The 16,408-nt window shown below is 42.2% G+C and overlaps 3 protein-coding genes across 9 annotated transcripts in view; 1 reads left to right on the forward strand and 2 right to left on the reverse strand.

The window, feature by feature from the left end:
• The window catches only part of sash1b (SAM and SH3 domain containing 1b), a 36,301-nt gene extending 26,607 nt beyond the window's left edge, over positions 1–9,694 (forward strand). The window contains exons 2-17 of one of the 2 annotated variants that reach the window (XM_068339613.1): positions 378–506; positions 1,188–1,238; positions 1,655–1,704; positions 3,104–3,141; positions 3,426–3,512; positions 3,588–3,700; positions 4,443–4,544; positions 5,391–5,523; positions 5,813–6,204; positions 6,532–6,606; positions 6,688–6,828; positions 6,909–7,041; positions 7,299–7,468; positions 7,550–7,756; positions 8,034–8,193; positions 8,445–9,694. In XM_068339613.1, coding sequence (XP_068195714.1) covers positions 378–506; positions 1,188–1,238; positions 1,655–1,704; positions 3,104–3,141; positions 3,426–3,512; positions 3,588–3,700; positions 4,443–4,544; positions 5,391–5,523; positions 5,813–6,204; positions 6,532–6,606; positions 6,688–6,828; positions 6,909–7,041; positions 7,299–7,468; positions 7,550–7,756; positions 8,034–8,193; positions 8,445–8,587 — 2,124 coding nt within the window. In that variant the 3' untranslated portion in view covers positions 8,588–9,694. The remainder of the gene's footprint in view (positions 1–377; positions 507–1,187; positions 1,239–1,654; positions 1,705–3,103; positions 3,142–3,425; positions 3,513–3,587; positions 3,701–4,442; positions 4,545–5,390; positions 5,524–5,812; positions 6,205–6,531; positions 6,607–6,687; positions 6,829–6,908; positions 7,042–7,298; positions 7,469–7,549; positions 7,757–8,033; positions 8,194–8,444) is intronic. The other variant, XM_068339614.1, reaches the window with a different exon arrangement.
• Positions 9,695–9,927: 233 nt separating this feature from the next.
• On the reverse strand, positions 9,928–12,854 carry LOC137611460 (D-aspartate oxidase-like). Of its 3 annotated transcripts, none has more exons than XM_068339684.1 (5): positions 12,112–12,673; positions 11,815–12,007; positions 11,150–11,258; positions 10,889–11,065; positions 9,928–10,783 (listed from the first exon to the last, which is right to left on the reverse strand). In XM_068339684.1, exons 2-5 carry the CDS (start codon positions 11,984–11,986, stop codon positions 10,231–10,233), a joined length of 1,011 nt encoding a protein of 336 aa, XP_068195785.1. In that variant the 5' UTR covers positions 11,987–12,007; positions 12,112–12,673; the 3' UTR covers positions 9,928–10,230. The 3 variants fall into 3 exon arrangements, with proteins under 3 accessions (XP_068195785.1, XP_068195784.1, XP_068195783.1); XM_068339683.1 differs by lacking the exon at positions 12,112–12,673 and adding an exon at positions 12,817–12,854 and having other exon boundaries at positions 9,964–10,783; XM_068339682.1 differs by lacking the exon at positions 12,112–12,673 and adding an exon at positions 12,729–12,838 and having other exon boundaries at positions 9,964–10,783.
• A 42-nt stretch (positions 12,855–12,896) lies between these two features.
• LOC137611458 (D-aspartate oxidase-like) lies at positions 12,897–16,397 on the reverse strand. 4 transcript variants are annotated; one of them, XM_068339679.1, is made up of 6 exons: positions 16,272–16,371; positions 16,133–16,165; positions 15,358–15,550; positions 14,521–14,629; positions 14,260–14,436; positions 12,897–13,869 (listed from the first exon to the last, which is right to left on the reverse strand). In XM_068339679.1, the coding sequence occupies exons 3-6, from the start codon at positions 15,527–15,529 to the stop codon at positions 13,317–13,319; spliced, it is 1,011 nt and encodes a 336-aa protein (XP_068195780.1). In that variant the 5' UTR covers positions 15,530–15,550; positions 16,133–16,165; positions 16,272–16,371; the 3' UTR covers positions 12,897–13,316. The 4 variants fall into 4 exon arrangements, with proteins under 4 accessions (XP_068195780.1, XP_068195781.1, XP_068195779.1 ...); XM_068339680.1 differs by lacking the exon at positions 16,133–16,165 and having other exon boundaries at positions 16,360–16,397; XM_068339678.1 differs by lacking the exon at positions 16,133–16,165 and having other exon boundaries at positions 16,272–16,372.
• Positions 16,398–16,408: the final 11 nt, after the last annotated feature.

Consider the following 16,408-nt stretch of genomic DNA (forward strand, 5'->3'; position numbering starts at 1 on the left):
AGCCTCGTGAGTCAAATCCTGAATAAGAGTCACGGCTGCGTCACATGATGCTTCCTCCCGGCCACGGGGGTCAGGTTTTGACAGGGTTGAGGAGGTCTTTAGGCAGCAAGACAAAGGAAGGCTGAGGCATTATCACCTTTGGGTGCCTCTGATGCTTTCACCTTCGCGGCGCTCTATCTCAACGTTTCCTGCCTGTTTGTTTTGCTGGTGACCGTTCTAAACCCTGAAACAATAACTGTAATCGCGATGGCGGTCAGCGGCCTACAGTTTTTACCTAACATTTGGCTTCTTGCTCAACCTCAGCTGGGTGTCGTTTTCCCCTTCTCCTCTGCAGTCATATCTGGCTGAGTTTCCTAATGCCTGCTTATCTCTTGCAGGATGGCTCTGTGGGTAACCTTGATGACCTGGCTCAGGAGTATTCTCAGTATTACGGCACCTCGCTCAGCGACGTGTGTGAAAGGATGGAGGAGCTTCGGAAACGCAAAGTAGTGCAAGACGCAGAGATGGTAAACAGTCTTATCAGTCCTGTTTCTTTGTTCTTTTGTGCCTGCTGATAAATCTTTGGAAGATACAGACAGTCTTTTGAGGAAATAAACTTAACTACCCGCATTGTAATATGTGACTGCTCGTAATTGCTGTAGATCTCATTTCCCTGTTTGATATGCCAGTAAATACACAGATCACTGCGACAAACTGACCATATTTACGGAAGACACACAGCATGAGCTGAATTTGTGAGAAGGTCCACAGAAATTTAGATATCGTCATCTCGTGTTAATGTGTGGTTGTTTTAAGGCGTTCTCAGGACTTTTCCCCATAGGTGAAGAAGAAGTCACCGTTTTAGTTGGAACATTTTATATGGAAAGAAAAAAACTTTTTGCATTCAATGCTCAGTTTGCAAAGTACCGATGATTTACAATCTGTCATGCCTGTACTGATGTTGCTTTTACTAGTTCAGCTGTGAAAACTAAAAAAAAAAACTCTCTTGAAAAATGTCTACTGCTAACATGTAATAAATTAAATTAAATTTAGGTATCTTTGGTAGTAAACAACTTTCCAGGGTCGTGGTATCACCGTTAATTAGTGTTATTCCATGATGCGGTCAGGCAGATTCAGTTAACTGAGCATTATTTCTATTTGTGTGTTGTGATGACTCTGTAATTTACTAACCCTGCCTGTGTTTGCAGGGAAAGGTTGACTCAGCGGCCGCATCGCTGCAGCTCCGCTCACAGATCCAGGTGAGAAGGTGCATCAGCAGAGAGGAGCTGATAAGAGGCTGTGATTCGACCTCGTCATGATTACACTGAGCAAAACCGAAGCTAAACACTGAACATGGCTGTGATACAGAAATCTGGCCTTGACGCTGTCTGGGAATGTGAGGGAACACGTTGTGAAATGTGACTGCTGGTGTAATGTGCGGGTTTTGTTGCCACCAAATTACAAGATGGGTATATTCAAAGTGTAACAAGTTACCAATTAACAAATCCCTCAAATTCCTCTTGTGTCGTTCCTATTACAGCGGGATCAGGTGATGCTAGAAGCTGCTTTTTTATGCTGCTTTTCTTTGTTTTTAAAGTAAAACCCATTCATGAAGTGGATTCAAACAGCTCAGTACTTTATCTATTCAACTTCAACCTGTTTTCATCTCTTTAAGGAATCCCTGGGACTCAGCAGCAACATGTCCACTCCAGAGATGGAGAGAAGGTAAAGCATGGATTCAAATAATTTATCATTTTTTTCAAAAAAACTCTTTGAAAATCGACAAGTGTAGTGTTTCAATGTGTTATCGTCGTGTACCAATCATTTTTAGCGTCCTTGGCTTTGGGTGCAGTGAAGCATGAGTAAGAACTGGGACATACGGGATTAAGATGTGATGGAAACATTCCAAGCACGAGGATGGTTCTTGAAAGTTTTTATAATTTTAAGTATTTCATGTGTTTCATGTTTACGCCGGCTTCTCTGTCCTTGGACGCTACATTTATAGGTTGATTACATCAGATCACAAAAGGCAGCAACCTGTTGTGCTTCTAACAGCCAATACTACTGTATAATAAACAATAATAAGCTTTTCTTATTTTATTGTGGGTGTCCAGACATTGTCATTCGTAGCTGTTTTATTGTTGAAAGATGAACTGAGATTCCACTTCCATTAACTGTGTTCCACTGCTTCCTGCTGTCCTCCAGTCACGTTCATGGATGTGTCACCTTCCTTCCTTCCATTGTTTCTTTTGAGGATATTCGTAAGATTAGTCACATTTTGTCATTGGACAGCTGGACATCGCTGATGAGTAATGACAAAGCAATATTTTGTACCTGGAGCTTATTCAAGAGGTTTTTTTCATTAATCAGAACCAGGACAAGAACTCAACACGGTTCGTAGAGAACCTACACTGCCCCCTAGTGGGATGAAAATATAACGCAGATACAAATATCCCATCAGATGTGATTCATTTTCAAGTTGAAATCATTTGTATATTATAGTTTTTTGTCTGCAATTCTTTATACTATAGATTTAAGAAAACAGTTCCATAGAAGTTTTCATAAGAAGTGTGATACATACATCTAAACAGAACAATATAACACGCCCAAAATAAAAACAAATGAAAACACCTGCACAAACTGAAAGAGTCTGAAAGAGACGTTTGTACACAACAAACAGTCCAGACAGACAGAGGGAGATTGAGGGAGTGAGGGAGGGTGAACGTGTGCAGAGAATGCAGAGGCCACGTTAGCGCTGCGGTTCAAAACCCTGCCTGGATGTGAAAAAGACTCTATTGTTATTGCGATGGCCGTAGAGCGCTGACTTCTGTTCGTCAGCCAAGAGCAGGCTGTCCTTTCCATCTGTTTTTGACTGCTTTGTCTGTTTTTGACTCTCTATTTTTCTTCCCTTCACTATGATGCTAGTGTTATGAGGAACAAAGCACTTTTGTGATTCTTTTTAATCTGGCACAAGTCTAGAGGATAGAAAGAAATGCAAACAGGGATGTAAATGTATATCAGGGAACATGAAGAAAATCACTTTGGACAACAGGTATTGTTTGGGTCAAGGCTTTGATTCCACATTTACACTTTTTTTTTTCAACAATTTCGTTTTTTCTTTTAGGTTTCCTGTGCACAAATCTAGCGCTGATGGATCAGGAGGTAAGTTTGAAATGCATATGAATCTTCACTTCATGCTTCAATCAAATTCTAATGCTGTATTCACATAATTTAAAGTGAAACCTGAGCTACAGTACTTTCAGACTGTTCAGTTGTTGTTGAAATAGTTTTTAATCCTTTGCATCCCTTCTTTGAGGTCATTATTACGCTGTACTGAACCATTTGGAACATAAGTGAATACCTTTTCAGTAATGCAGCAGATATTATGTGATGCTGTTTGAATTTATTTTCTCTACAACAAATCAAACTGAATTTGTTTTGTGAAGGTAAATTGGACGGAAAGAAAAAGAGCAAATATTTTTGGCAGAGCTTCAGGAAGTCACAGAAAGGAGTGGTGCGTCACATTTCAAAAGGTACGTTCAGACGGTCGTGAGGATTTATTATGAAGTGAAAACTGTCAGATGACGCTTCTGCTTTTTATCTGACAGGCGATGACGTTGGTTTTGTGGCCAGTGAAATCACCATGAGCGACGAAGAGCGTATCCAGCTGATGATGATGGTGAAGGAGAATATGATCTCTATAGAAGAAGCCCTGGCACGGGTATGATGTCAGTCATCCTAAAATGACCCACGTTTATCCTCTTGCACAGTCTAAGGAGGGAATTGGTGTGAGTGTGATGGTTGTGTGAGCAAATAAATGTAAAGCACGTTCTTATTTAAAGGAATAGTTCACTCAAACAGAAAATCCAGGGGCCTGGTAGCTTGGTTTTAAGCAAACGCCCCGTATATATAGGCTACTGTCCGGTAGCAGCTGGTGCAGGTATGATTCCACATGTGTGCATCTAATGTGACCTTTTTGTTTTTCATGCGAGTACTGAGATGGATGGGGTTTGTGAGTTCTTGTTGACCTTGACCAGCGTTGCATATACATCAGGGCCACACAAAACACTTTAGTTTAGACTCTTCAGTGCAGATTTCAGCATGAAAATTAATTGTTTTTAAAGGTATTTATGATCTCGTCTCGTCATTTTGTCTACTTTTATTTTTCCTGACTGAAGTTTCATGTTGGATGAAGTGTTTGTGTCAGTTAAACCTGACTAAAATACAGTTTTTAAGCTGTGTCAATTTAAGTACAAAATATTATCACCCATGTATGAATATTAAAAACGCTGTCAGCTGTGTTTTGTTCTTTCGACCTTGTGACAGTCACACTGAGATACGATCAACTCTTGACCTTATGTGCACAAGCAAAGGAATGCAGTTCAGACGATGCCGTTATGTTTGCATGTGGCAGAAGATGATAGATTAATGTCATGGATTCATGGACTCATCTCTCTTTTCAGCTGAAGGAGTTTGAGATACAGAACAGACAGCCGAGCAGGTCTGATCCTACAGACTGGACTGACCTGTCCAGTCCCACCTCACAGGAGATGATCAGCTGCAACGTGAGTCCCTTAAGTGCCTGATGGCGTCTTTTGAAAGCTGAATCACAAGCGGCGTTCTGTACGCGAGAACCTCTGATCCAGGCGTGCCAAGGCTGCTGAGCTTTTCCCTCTGATGAACCGGGGCCCCCTCTAAAGCCCCACAGCTCAGGACCTTCCCCCAACTGCAGGGCACTAGATGGACTTCTATTCATTGCTGTCAAAGCGCTAACACCCTATTGTGCTGTAGTGAGCAAGAGGATTCAGCTCAGGGCCCTGTTGTGCAGGACACAGCTCTTTTATGCATGGATGGGGTGATTAGGGGGCTCAGGTTCAGGGATGGTATGACTATTGTGTGTGTGTGTGTGTGTGTGTGTGTGTCTTTGTGTACATGCATGTTATTTTCTCTTGTACACATCTTAGTGTTATAATTATTATAAACTTTCATATTTAAAGCTGAAAATTTGCTTTCATTCTGTCTTGTGTATTTTGAGATGTACACTCAGCTCATGTTTTGACCACCAGATGAAAGTTTTTGGGACTCAAGCTTTTTAAATAACTGTCATTTATTTCTGGAATTTCTGTGATTTCCCAGCAGGTTGCATTTAGTTTCTGACATTAATAAGAAGGAGGGATGCTGCTGCTGTGTCTATTTCCCCCTGTATAATCATTCTTTGTCCAGAGCATTTGTAACAAAGTGTAAAACTAGCTCCAACAAACTTTGCACACACTTATTGAACAGAGGGATGTGTGGCAGATATTTTAAGTCACAGGTTTTATCTCATGAATGACAACAATCTACTGTCAGCAGACTTAAAGCTCCTGCGGTGACAGAGTTTTCTTCAAATACGTTTCATTCTGTTCTTTCAGCCGTGCGACTTGTCAGACACCGAACAAGAAGAGTCTGTGACGTTCAGGAGACTCCATAAATTGGTCAACTCAACCCGGAAGGTGAAGAAAAAGTTGATCCACATTGACGAGACCAAGAGGCCTGGAGCAGAGGGTACTGAACGGCTTCATTTCATCGAGTCTCTCTAGAAAACTCTCCCAGACTGTCTGCGCTCTAACCGTGTTTTAACAGTGTTTGAAGTGGAGATGGTGCGCTGCAGTGCTGCATGTGACGCAGAGTCTAGTCCAAATATCTGCTGCACCTAATTACTGTTTGACTTAGTTTAACGATTACAATAACAGTATTTACTGTGTGTTTTCACTGGTGGTATACTCTGTGTAAAAATATGTTTTGAAGAATATCCCCTCCAACTGGTAGAAAATGTCCTTATTCTACCTTCCAGAGAGCCATAACGTAGACGATATTCCCTGTGGAGATGCAAGCACATCCCTGGACTCAGGGCTGCAGAGGAAATCAGCCATGGGCTCCCTGGCCTCAGCTCTGCGGGAGCAGCTCATCTGTGACAGGGATTCTGACAGCCTGACCACCTCCCCCTCCTCCAGCAGCCTGGACACATGCAGCAGCCAGAAGATCTTCCAGGTCTTGACCAGGTCCATCGGGAGCCCCGTCCATCAGGAGACGAGTGTAGCGGGGGAGGCGAGGGAGGCAGGCGGAGGCAGCGGCTCCTCCTTTTCTGAAACAGACTGTTGCAATCAGGAGGAGCTCCAAATGGCTCGCTCCGTTACCGACGGAGAGCTCCGCCATCGGATCCTGAACACGCTCACCCACCATGGGGTGAGTACAGAGAAATGCTCTGAGTTACTATTTTTCACCTGCAGAAAGTAAAATGTTGTTTCCAAGTCAGAAATATGTGACTTCAAGTCATTTTGATTGATTTTAGTTAATAGGAGAGGTAACTAGATTTCAATAATATAGTCTGTGTTTAGACATCCAGCAATATCTTGCTTAGAAGATGCAGTATATTAAATTATAGCTCCTCTGTCATGTTGTCACCACATTCATCACCAGTCTGCTACATGATCCAAAATGTGTGTGTTCAGAGGAAACCCTGACTTCCTGAAACTCGATGCTCACGTATGTCCCGTTTCTTTTGCCTGACAGAGAGCTTGTAGCTTTGGAGGATTCGACTTCACCAACCGCTCAGCGCAGACGGTGATTTGTGTCAACGACAACATTGTATGCATCACTCACTTTCTGAATTTCTACTGAATCAATAATCCTAGTTTTTTTACATAGTTTCATTTTTTTCTCAATAAGAATAAAGACGGTGGCAGTTTCAGAGATCCTGTGAAGTCTCCACCAACGTCTCGTATTTCTCTGGGTAAAAAAGTCAAGTCAGTGAGGGAAACAATGAGAAAACACATTTCCAAGAGATACCACAACTCTCTGTCCGAGCAGGTATGTACAGTCAATACTGAAGCATCCGTCTGTGTTGCTGCTACAGGTTGTCCATGATTCCTTTATCCTTTGTTTCCCAGTCAAGCCCAGACCACATACCCAGCTGCCCTCATTCGCCTCAGACAGACTCAGACTCTCTGGAGAAACCCAAACTGAAGGCTGGAGGCTCTGTAGAGAGTCTGAGGAGTTCGCTCAGTGGACAGAGTTCTATGAGTAAGTCTGTGTGTTTGCGTGAGCCGGATCTGGGTCTGCTTTCAAATAATTCTGTGTTTGTTTGAACTAGAAAAAACCAGATGTGTTTAACAGAAAAGTGTTTCAAGAAAGAGAGTCTAAACTTCCTAGTTTCACTGTCTGTGTAGTAACATCTGGCTCTCCAGGCAGGTTAATAGACATATTTAGAAAAAGAAAAATCCTCTTACGCAGCCTTGTGGTGGTGAAGGGGCTCATTTGTCTTTGTGTGGTCGGTTTAGGTGGGCAGACAGTCGGCACCACCGACTCCTCCAACAGCAACAGGGAGAGTGTGAAGTCTGAGGATGGGGAAGAGGATGAGATGCCTTACCGTGGCCCCTTCTGTGGACGCGCCCTGGTTCACACAGACTTTGTCCCCAGCCCCTACGACACAGATTCCCTCAAACTGAAGGTACAAACGCCCTATCGATCCAACATACCATGCAAAACATAGACGTGAGCTGCTTCCTTCTAAGAGGCTCTCATTTGGCAGAACGGAGACCTCATTGATATCATCAGCAAACCTCCAATGGGGACGTGGATGGGGATGCTCAACGGCAAAGTCGGCACTTTCAAGTTCATCTATGTGGATGTCCTGAATGAAAAGGAGGCGAAACCCAAAAAGACGAGAAGGAGGAGGAGAGCCCGGCAGCCCAAACCCACGTCTGTGGAGGAGCTCCTCGATCGCATCAACCTCAAAGTACCAAACTATTTACTTTACAATTATGAGACTATTATGAGATTATAGTTCTGAATCTCTCACCTAATTCTCATCACAAAAGCAAACGAAAAGTCAAACAATTCCTTTATAAGTGAAAAAGATTCTACAATGTTTGAAAATTTGAAGCTTAACAACAGAAGCTGATTTGGAGGAGTAGTTCTCTTATTTTCCGACTATAGGTAGTTTTATTTTATCCAGACTGCGTGTAGATTTGTGCCTTTCTGTCTGAGCGTTGACCCCCTTCTCCTCTCCACAGGAGCACCTCCCCACCTTCCTTTTCAACGGCTACGAGGATCTGGACACGTTCAAGCTGCTGGAAGAGGAGGACCTAGACGAGCTGAATATCAGAGATGCCCAGCACAGAGCGGTGCTCCTTACTGCTGTGGAGCTGCTGCAGGAGTACGATGGTGGGTCAGGTAACCACTAGAGCACTGGATAAACATGACAACACTATAAACAGATGCATTCACCAAATGTAATCATATTCAAAAGATTAAACTTTTAAAACATACTGACTGTGAACTGTCTGACCCAATGAAAGGAAGTTCAAGGACATAATTTTTTACTGAGACAAAACCTTAAATTATTTCTGTATGGCATTGACAACACAAACGGCCTGATAATTTGTGTGTGTGCACCCCCCTCTGGTGATGTGTGTGCCCTGCAGGAAGCAGCGACCCAGAGCGAGGCTCGCAGGAGAAGCTGCTCCTGGATGGACGAGGCCTCCCGGGCGACTCCCCGCGGGACTCTGGTTGTTACGAGAGCAGCGAGAACCTGGAGAACGGTAACGACAGCCTGAGTCGCCTGTGAACGGTCCCCTTCCCTCATTAGAGAGACTCAGAACTTTTCAAACCCCCAGGCCCAGTTTTCATGCTCTCTTAGTCAGACTCGACTGATGTCACATTTGTGGTTTTCAAAACTTTCTCATCGACAAACTATTTCACCTTCACTTCCTCTCTGCTTGGTGACATTACTCACCTTTCTTTAAAGCGTAATATTCCAGATGGGATCAGATGTTCTCTGTTATTATGGGACTTTAATGTTTACCAGAGGTCTACTCACACATAGATGTGCAGCTGTGAGTGTGTGGTGGATTTTGCTGTTGAGCTGGTGTGTGATAATAGCTTCATAGGTTTTTTAAAGTTTTTTTTTAGTTATTGCAGTACATTTTTTGTGAAAGCCTGCTCTGCCCATTGCTATCACTCTTATTGTGGTTATTAGGTGAAGTTTAAAGGAAGAATTCCACATAAATTAGCATCATTATTAGTCGTTACTCAGCTGAATGCAGCGTTCTCATAAACAACTAAAGATAAAAAACAAAAACAGAGCTCATATGGTATAATGTACATCTCCAGAAGACCCTAGAGAGGTTCTTAAAGATGTTATTTACACCATTTTTTAATAAACAAATCTGTTGCATCTAAGTTAAAAGAGCGGGCGCACATGTAGACAGACAGCTAAGCTCCACCTGGTTTTCATTTGGCAGGAGGTGAATTTTCTTTATTTGGTTGAACAATTTTTTTAAACCGCGAAGAAGTTGTCTAAGTGCAGAGAGCAGTGTTTCCGGTGAAGTAGGGTCCTTTATAACCGTCAACGGGTTTTGTGTTTAAAGAAGTACGTCACATTGTCATCTCTGTATGTTTTTTAGTCCAGTAAAAAAAAAAAAAAAATTGCACAATATTTTATCATGTGCCTGAAAGCTGCATCGTAATACAGAATAATTCAAATATTTACTTAGACTCTACTTGTTCAAAAGAGGCATTTTGTATACTTGTAAATGCACTGAAATGCAGGATTTAAAATGGTTTAATGCAGTTAAAAGTTGAACTTGTGACAGGTTGATGGTCTGAAGTCATTTTCTGAAGTGTGCTTCTGTCACGATTGAGCGTGAGGAATAAATTTCTCCTTTCTTTACCAGACTGGACTGCTTCCTTCATTTACTTCACTCATCTTTCATTTTTAGGGCATATCTAGTATTTTCTTGGACAGAGTAGCAATTCAAACTAAAAAATAATGTAAAAAAGATTTTGGCTGAAATCCAAGCATGGAATATATTATATCTAACCTTAAACTTAAAAACTGGACTACCAACTGAAGAAGGTTTCTGATCTGCCCTTTTGTCCAGCTGTGCAGAGATAATTGTTTTTTTGTGACAGACAGCATCATAGTTGAGGTGATTGAGAAAGTCATCAAATACGGTAATTTACTCACGAAGATTTTTTATTTTGTGACCGCATCAATTTTTTTTATTTAACCAGACACAAAATCAGTGTCATAACATAGTACAGTACAGTAAATACAGTATATAGTATGTTACCATTTTACATTATGACACATATTGTTGGGTTTATTAAACATGCAGCTATTTATACTACAGATTTTTACTTTGTCGTTATTTTAAAATTTCCACCTAGTTCTACTTAGTGTGACAGACAGCATGATTTAATGTTAATTTATAGTTTAGCCTTCAGCTGTATTTCACTAACACACTGCCTGACCAGCCCCAGCACGTCCACGCTGGTCCCCCAGGAGAAGGTGACTCCCCAGCCTCCGTGACCATAGTTGTGGATCACCGGCACACGGCGACCCTGAAGCAGCACCGTCTCCCTCTCCACCCTCGGGTTCCTCCTGCTGGGCCTCAGTCCAGTCTGCTGGCTGACAACTTTGGCTCTCTTGAGCGATGGCTCCAGCTCGCTGCAGCGCTCCAGGATTTTCTTGGCATCATCTTGGTCAGCTTCTAATCGCCAGTCGTTCTGCTGCCTTGTGCCTCCCACTGTGGCGCTGTGTATACCAGGTAGGATGTAAGTGAAATCATCTCTACTCATGACAAAGTTCTTCAGCCAGGGTGCCTCCACCTTGAGGACCTGACCTCTGACTGGGGAAATCTCATCATCGCCCACCAGCATTTTGGAACCCAGCCCTGAGCAGTTGATGATGATGTCATAATTCAGTTCCTCAAGGTTATTGATCTTCCTGCATTCCACTATGCCTCCAGCCTTTCTGAGCCTTTTCAAATCAGGTACAAGAGTTTGTCAATAAACAAGATAATACACCCACAAATTATGACCTGATATCTTTCAGGTGACAATGAGTTTAATAATACGGACAAACCTCTTCTCCATCCAAGGCAGGTAGCTGGAGCATTCACATATTATGGTGGTAAACGCCTGGCCAAACTTGTGATCTGGAAACCTTTTCAGCTCAGCCTCCGTCATGAAACGAAAGCCCATCACAAAATCAGACCACAAGGGCTTCTGATTGGCTGGAATTTCCTTGAAAATTTGGCAACTAGGCAGGATAAAACAACAAAAAGGAATTTATTGGAAAGATTTTAACACTGACCTGGCTGAGTATTTGTAGAACAACGTCTACCCAGAGGTCAGCATCACTCCAGCGTCTGGTGCATGTTCAGAGTGGGCAATGGCCAACAGGTGATCAAAGCTGTCTTTGAGCCAGCGTTTCTGTCGTTCCAAGGGAATATCTGATGGAGACGTACAGCCACATATAACAGGAAGTCATCTGTACTGTATGTGAACATATAACCACTTTATAACCATGAATTTGGGTTTATAAGAGACGGTAACCCTGCTATAAACTACAAACAGACCTTGTAACTATTACTGCAATAACATGCATCACAATACCATGACACACTTGATGGTGGTTAATGTTCAATAACAAGTGAACCATTCTCACACGTCTGTTTAGTTGTCCTGGCCTGTGTCCCACTCCTCCACAAGGTTTCATGGAAACCGTTGCCGTAGTTTTTGCTAAGTAATGAAGAACCTTGTAATGTTGAAGAGAATGGAACGATCTTTGATCCAGATCTACATCAGCGTTTGTTAGATTTGTCCCTGACCCACGCCCAACCTTTCAGACATTTGTAACATGTAATTCTGAACTTTTTGAGTAAATTTGTTGACAAACAAACCAGCTGTTTAATGGATAAATCCAAAGTCATGGTGGAATATAATAAAGTACAAATTCAAACTTTTGCCATCTCTGAGGTTCAAAATCAGAGCCAGACTGTAACATACCTGGATACTCTGAAGGGAAGAAGTATCCAGCAGCTACATCGCTGGTGGTGTCCGGACTGAATTTATCAGCCACCAGAGTAACGGAGCACATAGGAAGAGCCTCTGCAATGCAGACGGCGGTGGATAGTCCGATGACGCCTGCTCCCACCACGACAACCCTAACCTGCTTCATCCTGGACAGACTGGAGGTGAACTGGAGGAGAAGCAATAATCACATAATACTCCACAGTCCAAGGCTCAGCGCTATTCATAGTTCTTGTTAATTTTTATTCTCTTATACGTACAAAGGGCACATACATATCACAAACGTTATCGTTGACTGTAAACATGTCCGGTAGAGATGGTCTGTTCAGGATTCCTCATAAACCACTGGCCAGAATTCAACATTTCAAGCATGCTTTATGCATCTCAATATGCAGTAGGTTTCTTCAACTTTCTAATCCTAACAATTTGTGGTTAAAAGTCACACTTTTTCTGTTTTAATTTTATTATCTGATAAGGCACATATCTTGAGGGTTGGAAACAATTGAGAAAAGTAGAAATAGAATGAAAAATCAGACACTCCTAATATGTTTTAAAATAATTTTTGTTTTCATATCATCCACCTCATCTCACATGACTGCACTGCTATGCCACAGTCAGACCACCAGGTGGGGCCATCGTGACTGAGGTGAAAGAGGAATTCAGGTCGAGGGGATGAAGAAATTTCGCTTTTAGATGACATCAGCTCTACATACTTCTTTTAATATATTACCGAAGTAATACATATACTAACCACATGGAAGACGACAAAGGACATGTAGTGTCCCTGGATATCAAGTTAAGAAAGTAACAAAAAAAAAAGTTTAGTTTCCTTTTTCCACCATATGGTCTAAAATCCGTAAGGTCAGAGGTAAAGAAGTGTTCAGACCAACCTGACAGATGATTATGATTCTCTCCTCTACTAGAGTATCAATGAATGATGTGTATCAGTGCTCACCAAGCTTTTTTTGCGCCACTAACCTGTTTAACGTCAATGTTTTCCTGCACCAGTAAACATGAAGGCGTGTCGGATAAAAGACTACAAAATAAAATGATGCGACCCGCATGAAAATGGTTTTTATTTTTTTTCTACGTATAACAAACACGCTGTATCAACTTTATTGGCAGCCTCCTTCAAACATCAAGCCACTTTTTGCTTTATGTTCGTTTTGCTGGATGAGGAGTTTAAATTCAGCAGACATGTACAGTATTCCGCTCCCGGCCGGAGCGGCTCCTTTAAGAAGATGGTCACGTGACCGAGGCAAGCATTTTAGACAGGTGTCAAAGGTGACTGACAGATGTGGACGAAAGAAAACAAATGATGTATGTAAAGTGTTGACTCTGACAGTGACTTCACACGTCCAGTGTGTCTTACAGTGTGACAGACGGCATCATTTTACTGTTAATTACATCTCGCTTCAAAGTGGTGTTGGATTGTATTCAGGGGTGTCGCAGGATGTTGCAGTCTCTGACTGCCTTGTTTATAGTTTAGCCTTCAGCTGTATTTCACTAACACACTGCCTGACCAGCCCCAGCACGTCCACGCTGGTCCCCCAGGAGAAGGTGACTCCCCAGCCTCCGTGACCATAGTTGTGGATCACCGGCACACGGCGACCCTGAAGCAGCACCGTCTCCCTCTCCACCCTCGGGTTCCTCCTGCTGGGCCTCAGTCCAGTCTGCTGGCTGACAACTTTGGCTCTCTTGAGCGATGGCTCCAGCTCGCTGCAGCGCTCCAGGATCTTCTTGGCATCATCTTGGTCAGCTTCTAATCGCCAGTCGTTCTGCTGCCTTGTGCCTCCCACTGTGGTGCTGTGTATACCAGGGAAGATGTAGGTCCAACCATCTCCGCATCTGATGAAGTTCTTCAGCCAGGGTGCCTCCACCTTGAGGACCTGACCTCTGACTGGGTAAATCTCATCATCGCCCACCAGCATTTTGGAACCCAGCCCTGAGCAGTTGATGATGATGTCATAATTCAGTTCCTCAAGGTTATTGATCTTCCTGCATTCCACTATGCCTCCAGCCTTTCTGAGCCTTTACAAATCAGGTACAAGACAAGAGTTTGTCAATAATCAAGACGGTATAGTCAGGAATGACTTCATCAGAGGAACAGCTAACATGAGATGTTCTGGAGATAAAGTTAGAAAGAGCAGACTTTGATGGTTTAGACACATGCAAAGGAGAGATGGTGAGTTGGTATATTGGTAGAACAGTGTTGAAGATTGAGCTACCAGGCAAGAGGAAGACCAAAGAGAAGGTAGATGAATGTAGTGACGGAAAACATGAAGGCAGCCGGTGTTAGAGAAGAGCGTGCAGAACAAATGGAAAATCATGACCTGCTATGGTGACCACGAACAGAACAAACTGAAAGGAAAAGAATAATAATTATGACCTGACAATGAGAGTTTAATAATACGGACAAACCTCTTCTCCATCCAAGGCAGGTAGCTGGAACATTCACATTTTATGGTGGTAAACGCCTGGCCAAACTTGTAACCTTGAAACCTTTTCAGCTCAGCCTCCGTCATGAACCGAAAGCCCATCACAAAATCAGACCACAAGGGCTTCTGATTGGCTGGAATTTCCTTGAAAATTTGGCAACTAGGCAGGATAAAACAACAAAAAGGAATTTATTGGAAAGATTTTAACAATGACCTGGCTGAGTATTTGTAGAACAACGTCTACCCAGAGGTCAGCATCACTCCAGCGTCTGGTGCATGTTCAGAGTGGGCAATGGCCAACAGGTGATCAAAGCTGTCTTTGATCCAGCGTTTCTGTCGTTCCAAGGGAATATCTGATGGAGACGTACAGCCACATATAACAGGAAGTCATCTGTACTGTATGTGAACATATAAACACTCTACAACCTCATGAATTTGGGTTTTTTAACTGGAAGTTACCCTGCTATAAACTACAAACAGACCTTCCAGGAGGATATAATTACTAACTTACTTTTACTTAAATAAATTCATCACTATAACATGACACACTTGATGGTGGTTAATGTTCAATTACAAGTGAACCATTCTCACACGTCTGTTGAGCTGTCCTGGGCTGTGTCCCACTCCTCCACAAGGTTTCATGGAAACTGTTGCTGTAGTTTTGCAAATTAATGAAGAAACTGAATGCTGAAGAGAATATAACGATCCCTGATCCAGATCTACATCAGTGTTATATTTGTCCCTGATCCAAATCCAACCCTTCTTCAGACATTCAAAACTTTTATTCTGAACTTCTCAAGTAAATTTTATTTATTTTTATTTATTAAGTTCATTTTCTTCTTTCCAGACATGTTATTACAACATATTTCACTTTCATCAGTGTTGAAACATCATCAGCAACATCCGAAAAAAAAAAAAAAAAGGGTTAACGGGTAGAAGCCATTGGCTTGTAAGATTCCCGTCCCTCTAAATACTGTTGAGAAACAAACCAACTGATAAATCCAAAGTCATGACATAAACAGAGGTGGAATATAACTTTTGCCACCTCTGGGGTTCAAATCAGAGACAGACTGTAACATACCTGGAAACTCAATAGGGAATATAATCCCAGCAGCTACATCGCTGGTGGTGTCCGGACTGAATTTATCAGCCACCAGAGTAACGGAGCACATAGGAAGAGCCTCTGCAATGCAGACGGCGGTGGATAGTCCGATGACGCCTGCTCCCACCACGACAACCCTAACCTTATTCATCCTGGACAGACTGGAGGTGAACTGGAGGAGAAGCAATAATCACATAATACTCCACAGTCCAAGGCTCAGCACTATTCATAGTTCTTGTTAATTTTTATTCTCTTATACGTACAAAGGGCACATACATATCACAAACGTTATCGTTGACTGTAAACATGTCCGGTAGAGATGGTCTGTTCAGGATTCCTCATAAACCACTGGCCAGAATTCAACATTTCAAGCATGCTTTATGCATCTCAATATGCAGTAGGTTTCTTCAACTTTCTAATCCTAACAATTTGTGGTTAAAAGTCACACTTTTTCTGTTTTAATTTTATTATCTGATAAGGCACATATCTTGAGGGTTGGAAACAATTGAGAAAAGTAGAAATAGAATGAAAAATCAGACACTCCTAATATGTTTTAAAATAATTTTTGTTTTCATATCATCCACCTCATCTCACATGACTGCACTGCTATGCCACAGTCAGACCACCAGGTGGGGCCATCGTGACTGAGGTGAAAGAGGAATTCAGGTCGAGGGGATAAAGAAATTTCGCTTTTAGATGACATAAGCTCTACATACTTCTTTTAATATATTACCGAAGTAATACATATACTAACCACATGGAAGACGACGGAGGACTTGTAGTGTCCCTGGATATCAAGTTAAGAAAGTAACAAAAAAAAAAGTTTACTTTCCTTTTTCCACCATATGGTCTAAAATCCGTAAGGTCAGAGGTAAAGAAGTGTTCAGACCAACCTGACAGATGATTATGATTCTCTCCTCTACTAGAGTATCAATGAATGATGTGTATCAGTGCTCACCAAGCTTTTTTTGCGCCACTAACCTGTTTAACGTCAATGTTTTCCTGCACCAGTAAACATGAAGGCGTGTCG

Source organism: Antennarius striatus, chromosome 17 (assembly GCF_040054535.1).
Source record: "Antennarius striatus isolate MH-2024 chromosome 17, ASM4005453v1, whole genome shotgun sequence".
Lineage (NCBI taxonomy): Eukaryota > Metazoa > Chordata > Actinopteri > Lophiiformes > Antennariidae > Antennarius > Antennarius striatus.

Bases quoted from the DNA above. Each gene is read 5' to 3' on its own strand.
- LOC137611458 (XM_068339680.1), bottom strand. From the start codon at position 15,529: ATGAATAAGGTTAGGGTTGTCGTGGTGGGAGCAGGCGTCATCGGACTA. The intron at 14,630-15,357 runs GTATGTTACAGT...CGTCTCCATCAG, and splicing joins ATTCCCTATTGAGTTTCCAG to ATATTCCCTTGGAACGACAG. The intron at 13,870-14,259 runs GTTTGTCCGTAT...TGATTTGTAAAG, and splicing joins CTGCCTTGGATGGAGAAGAG to GCTCAGAAAGGCTGGAGGCA.
- LOC137611460 (XM_068339684.1), bottom strand. From the start codon at position 11,986: ATGAAGCAGGTTAGGGTTGTCGTGGTGGGAGCAGGCGTCATCGGACTA. The intron at 11,259-11,814 runs GTATGTTACAGT...CGTCTCCATCAG, and splicing joins CTTCCCTTCAGAGTATCCAG to ATATTCCCTTGGAACGACAG. The intron at 10,784-10,888 runs GTTTGTCCGTAT...TGATTTGAAAAG, and splicing joins CTGCCTTGGATGGAGAAGAG to GCTCAGAAAGGCTGGAGGCA.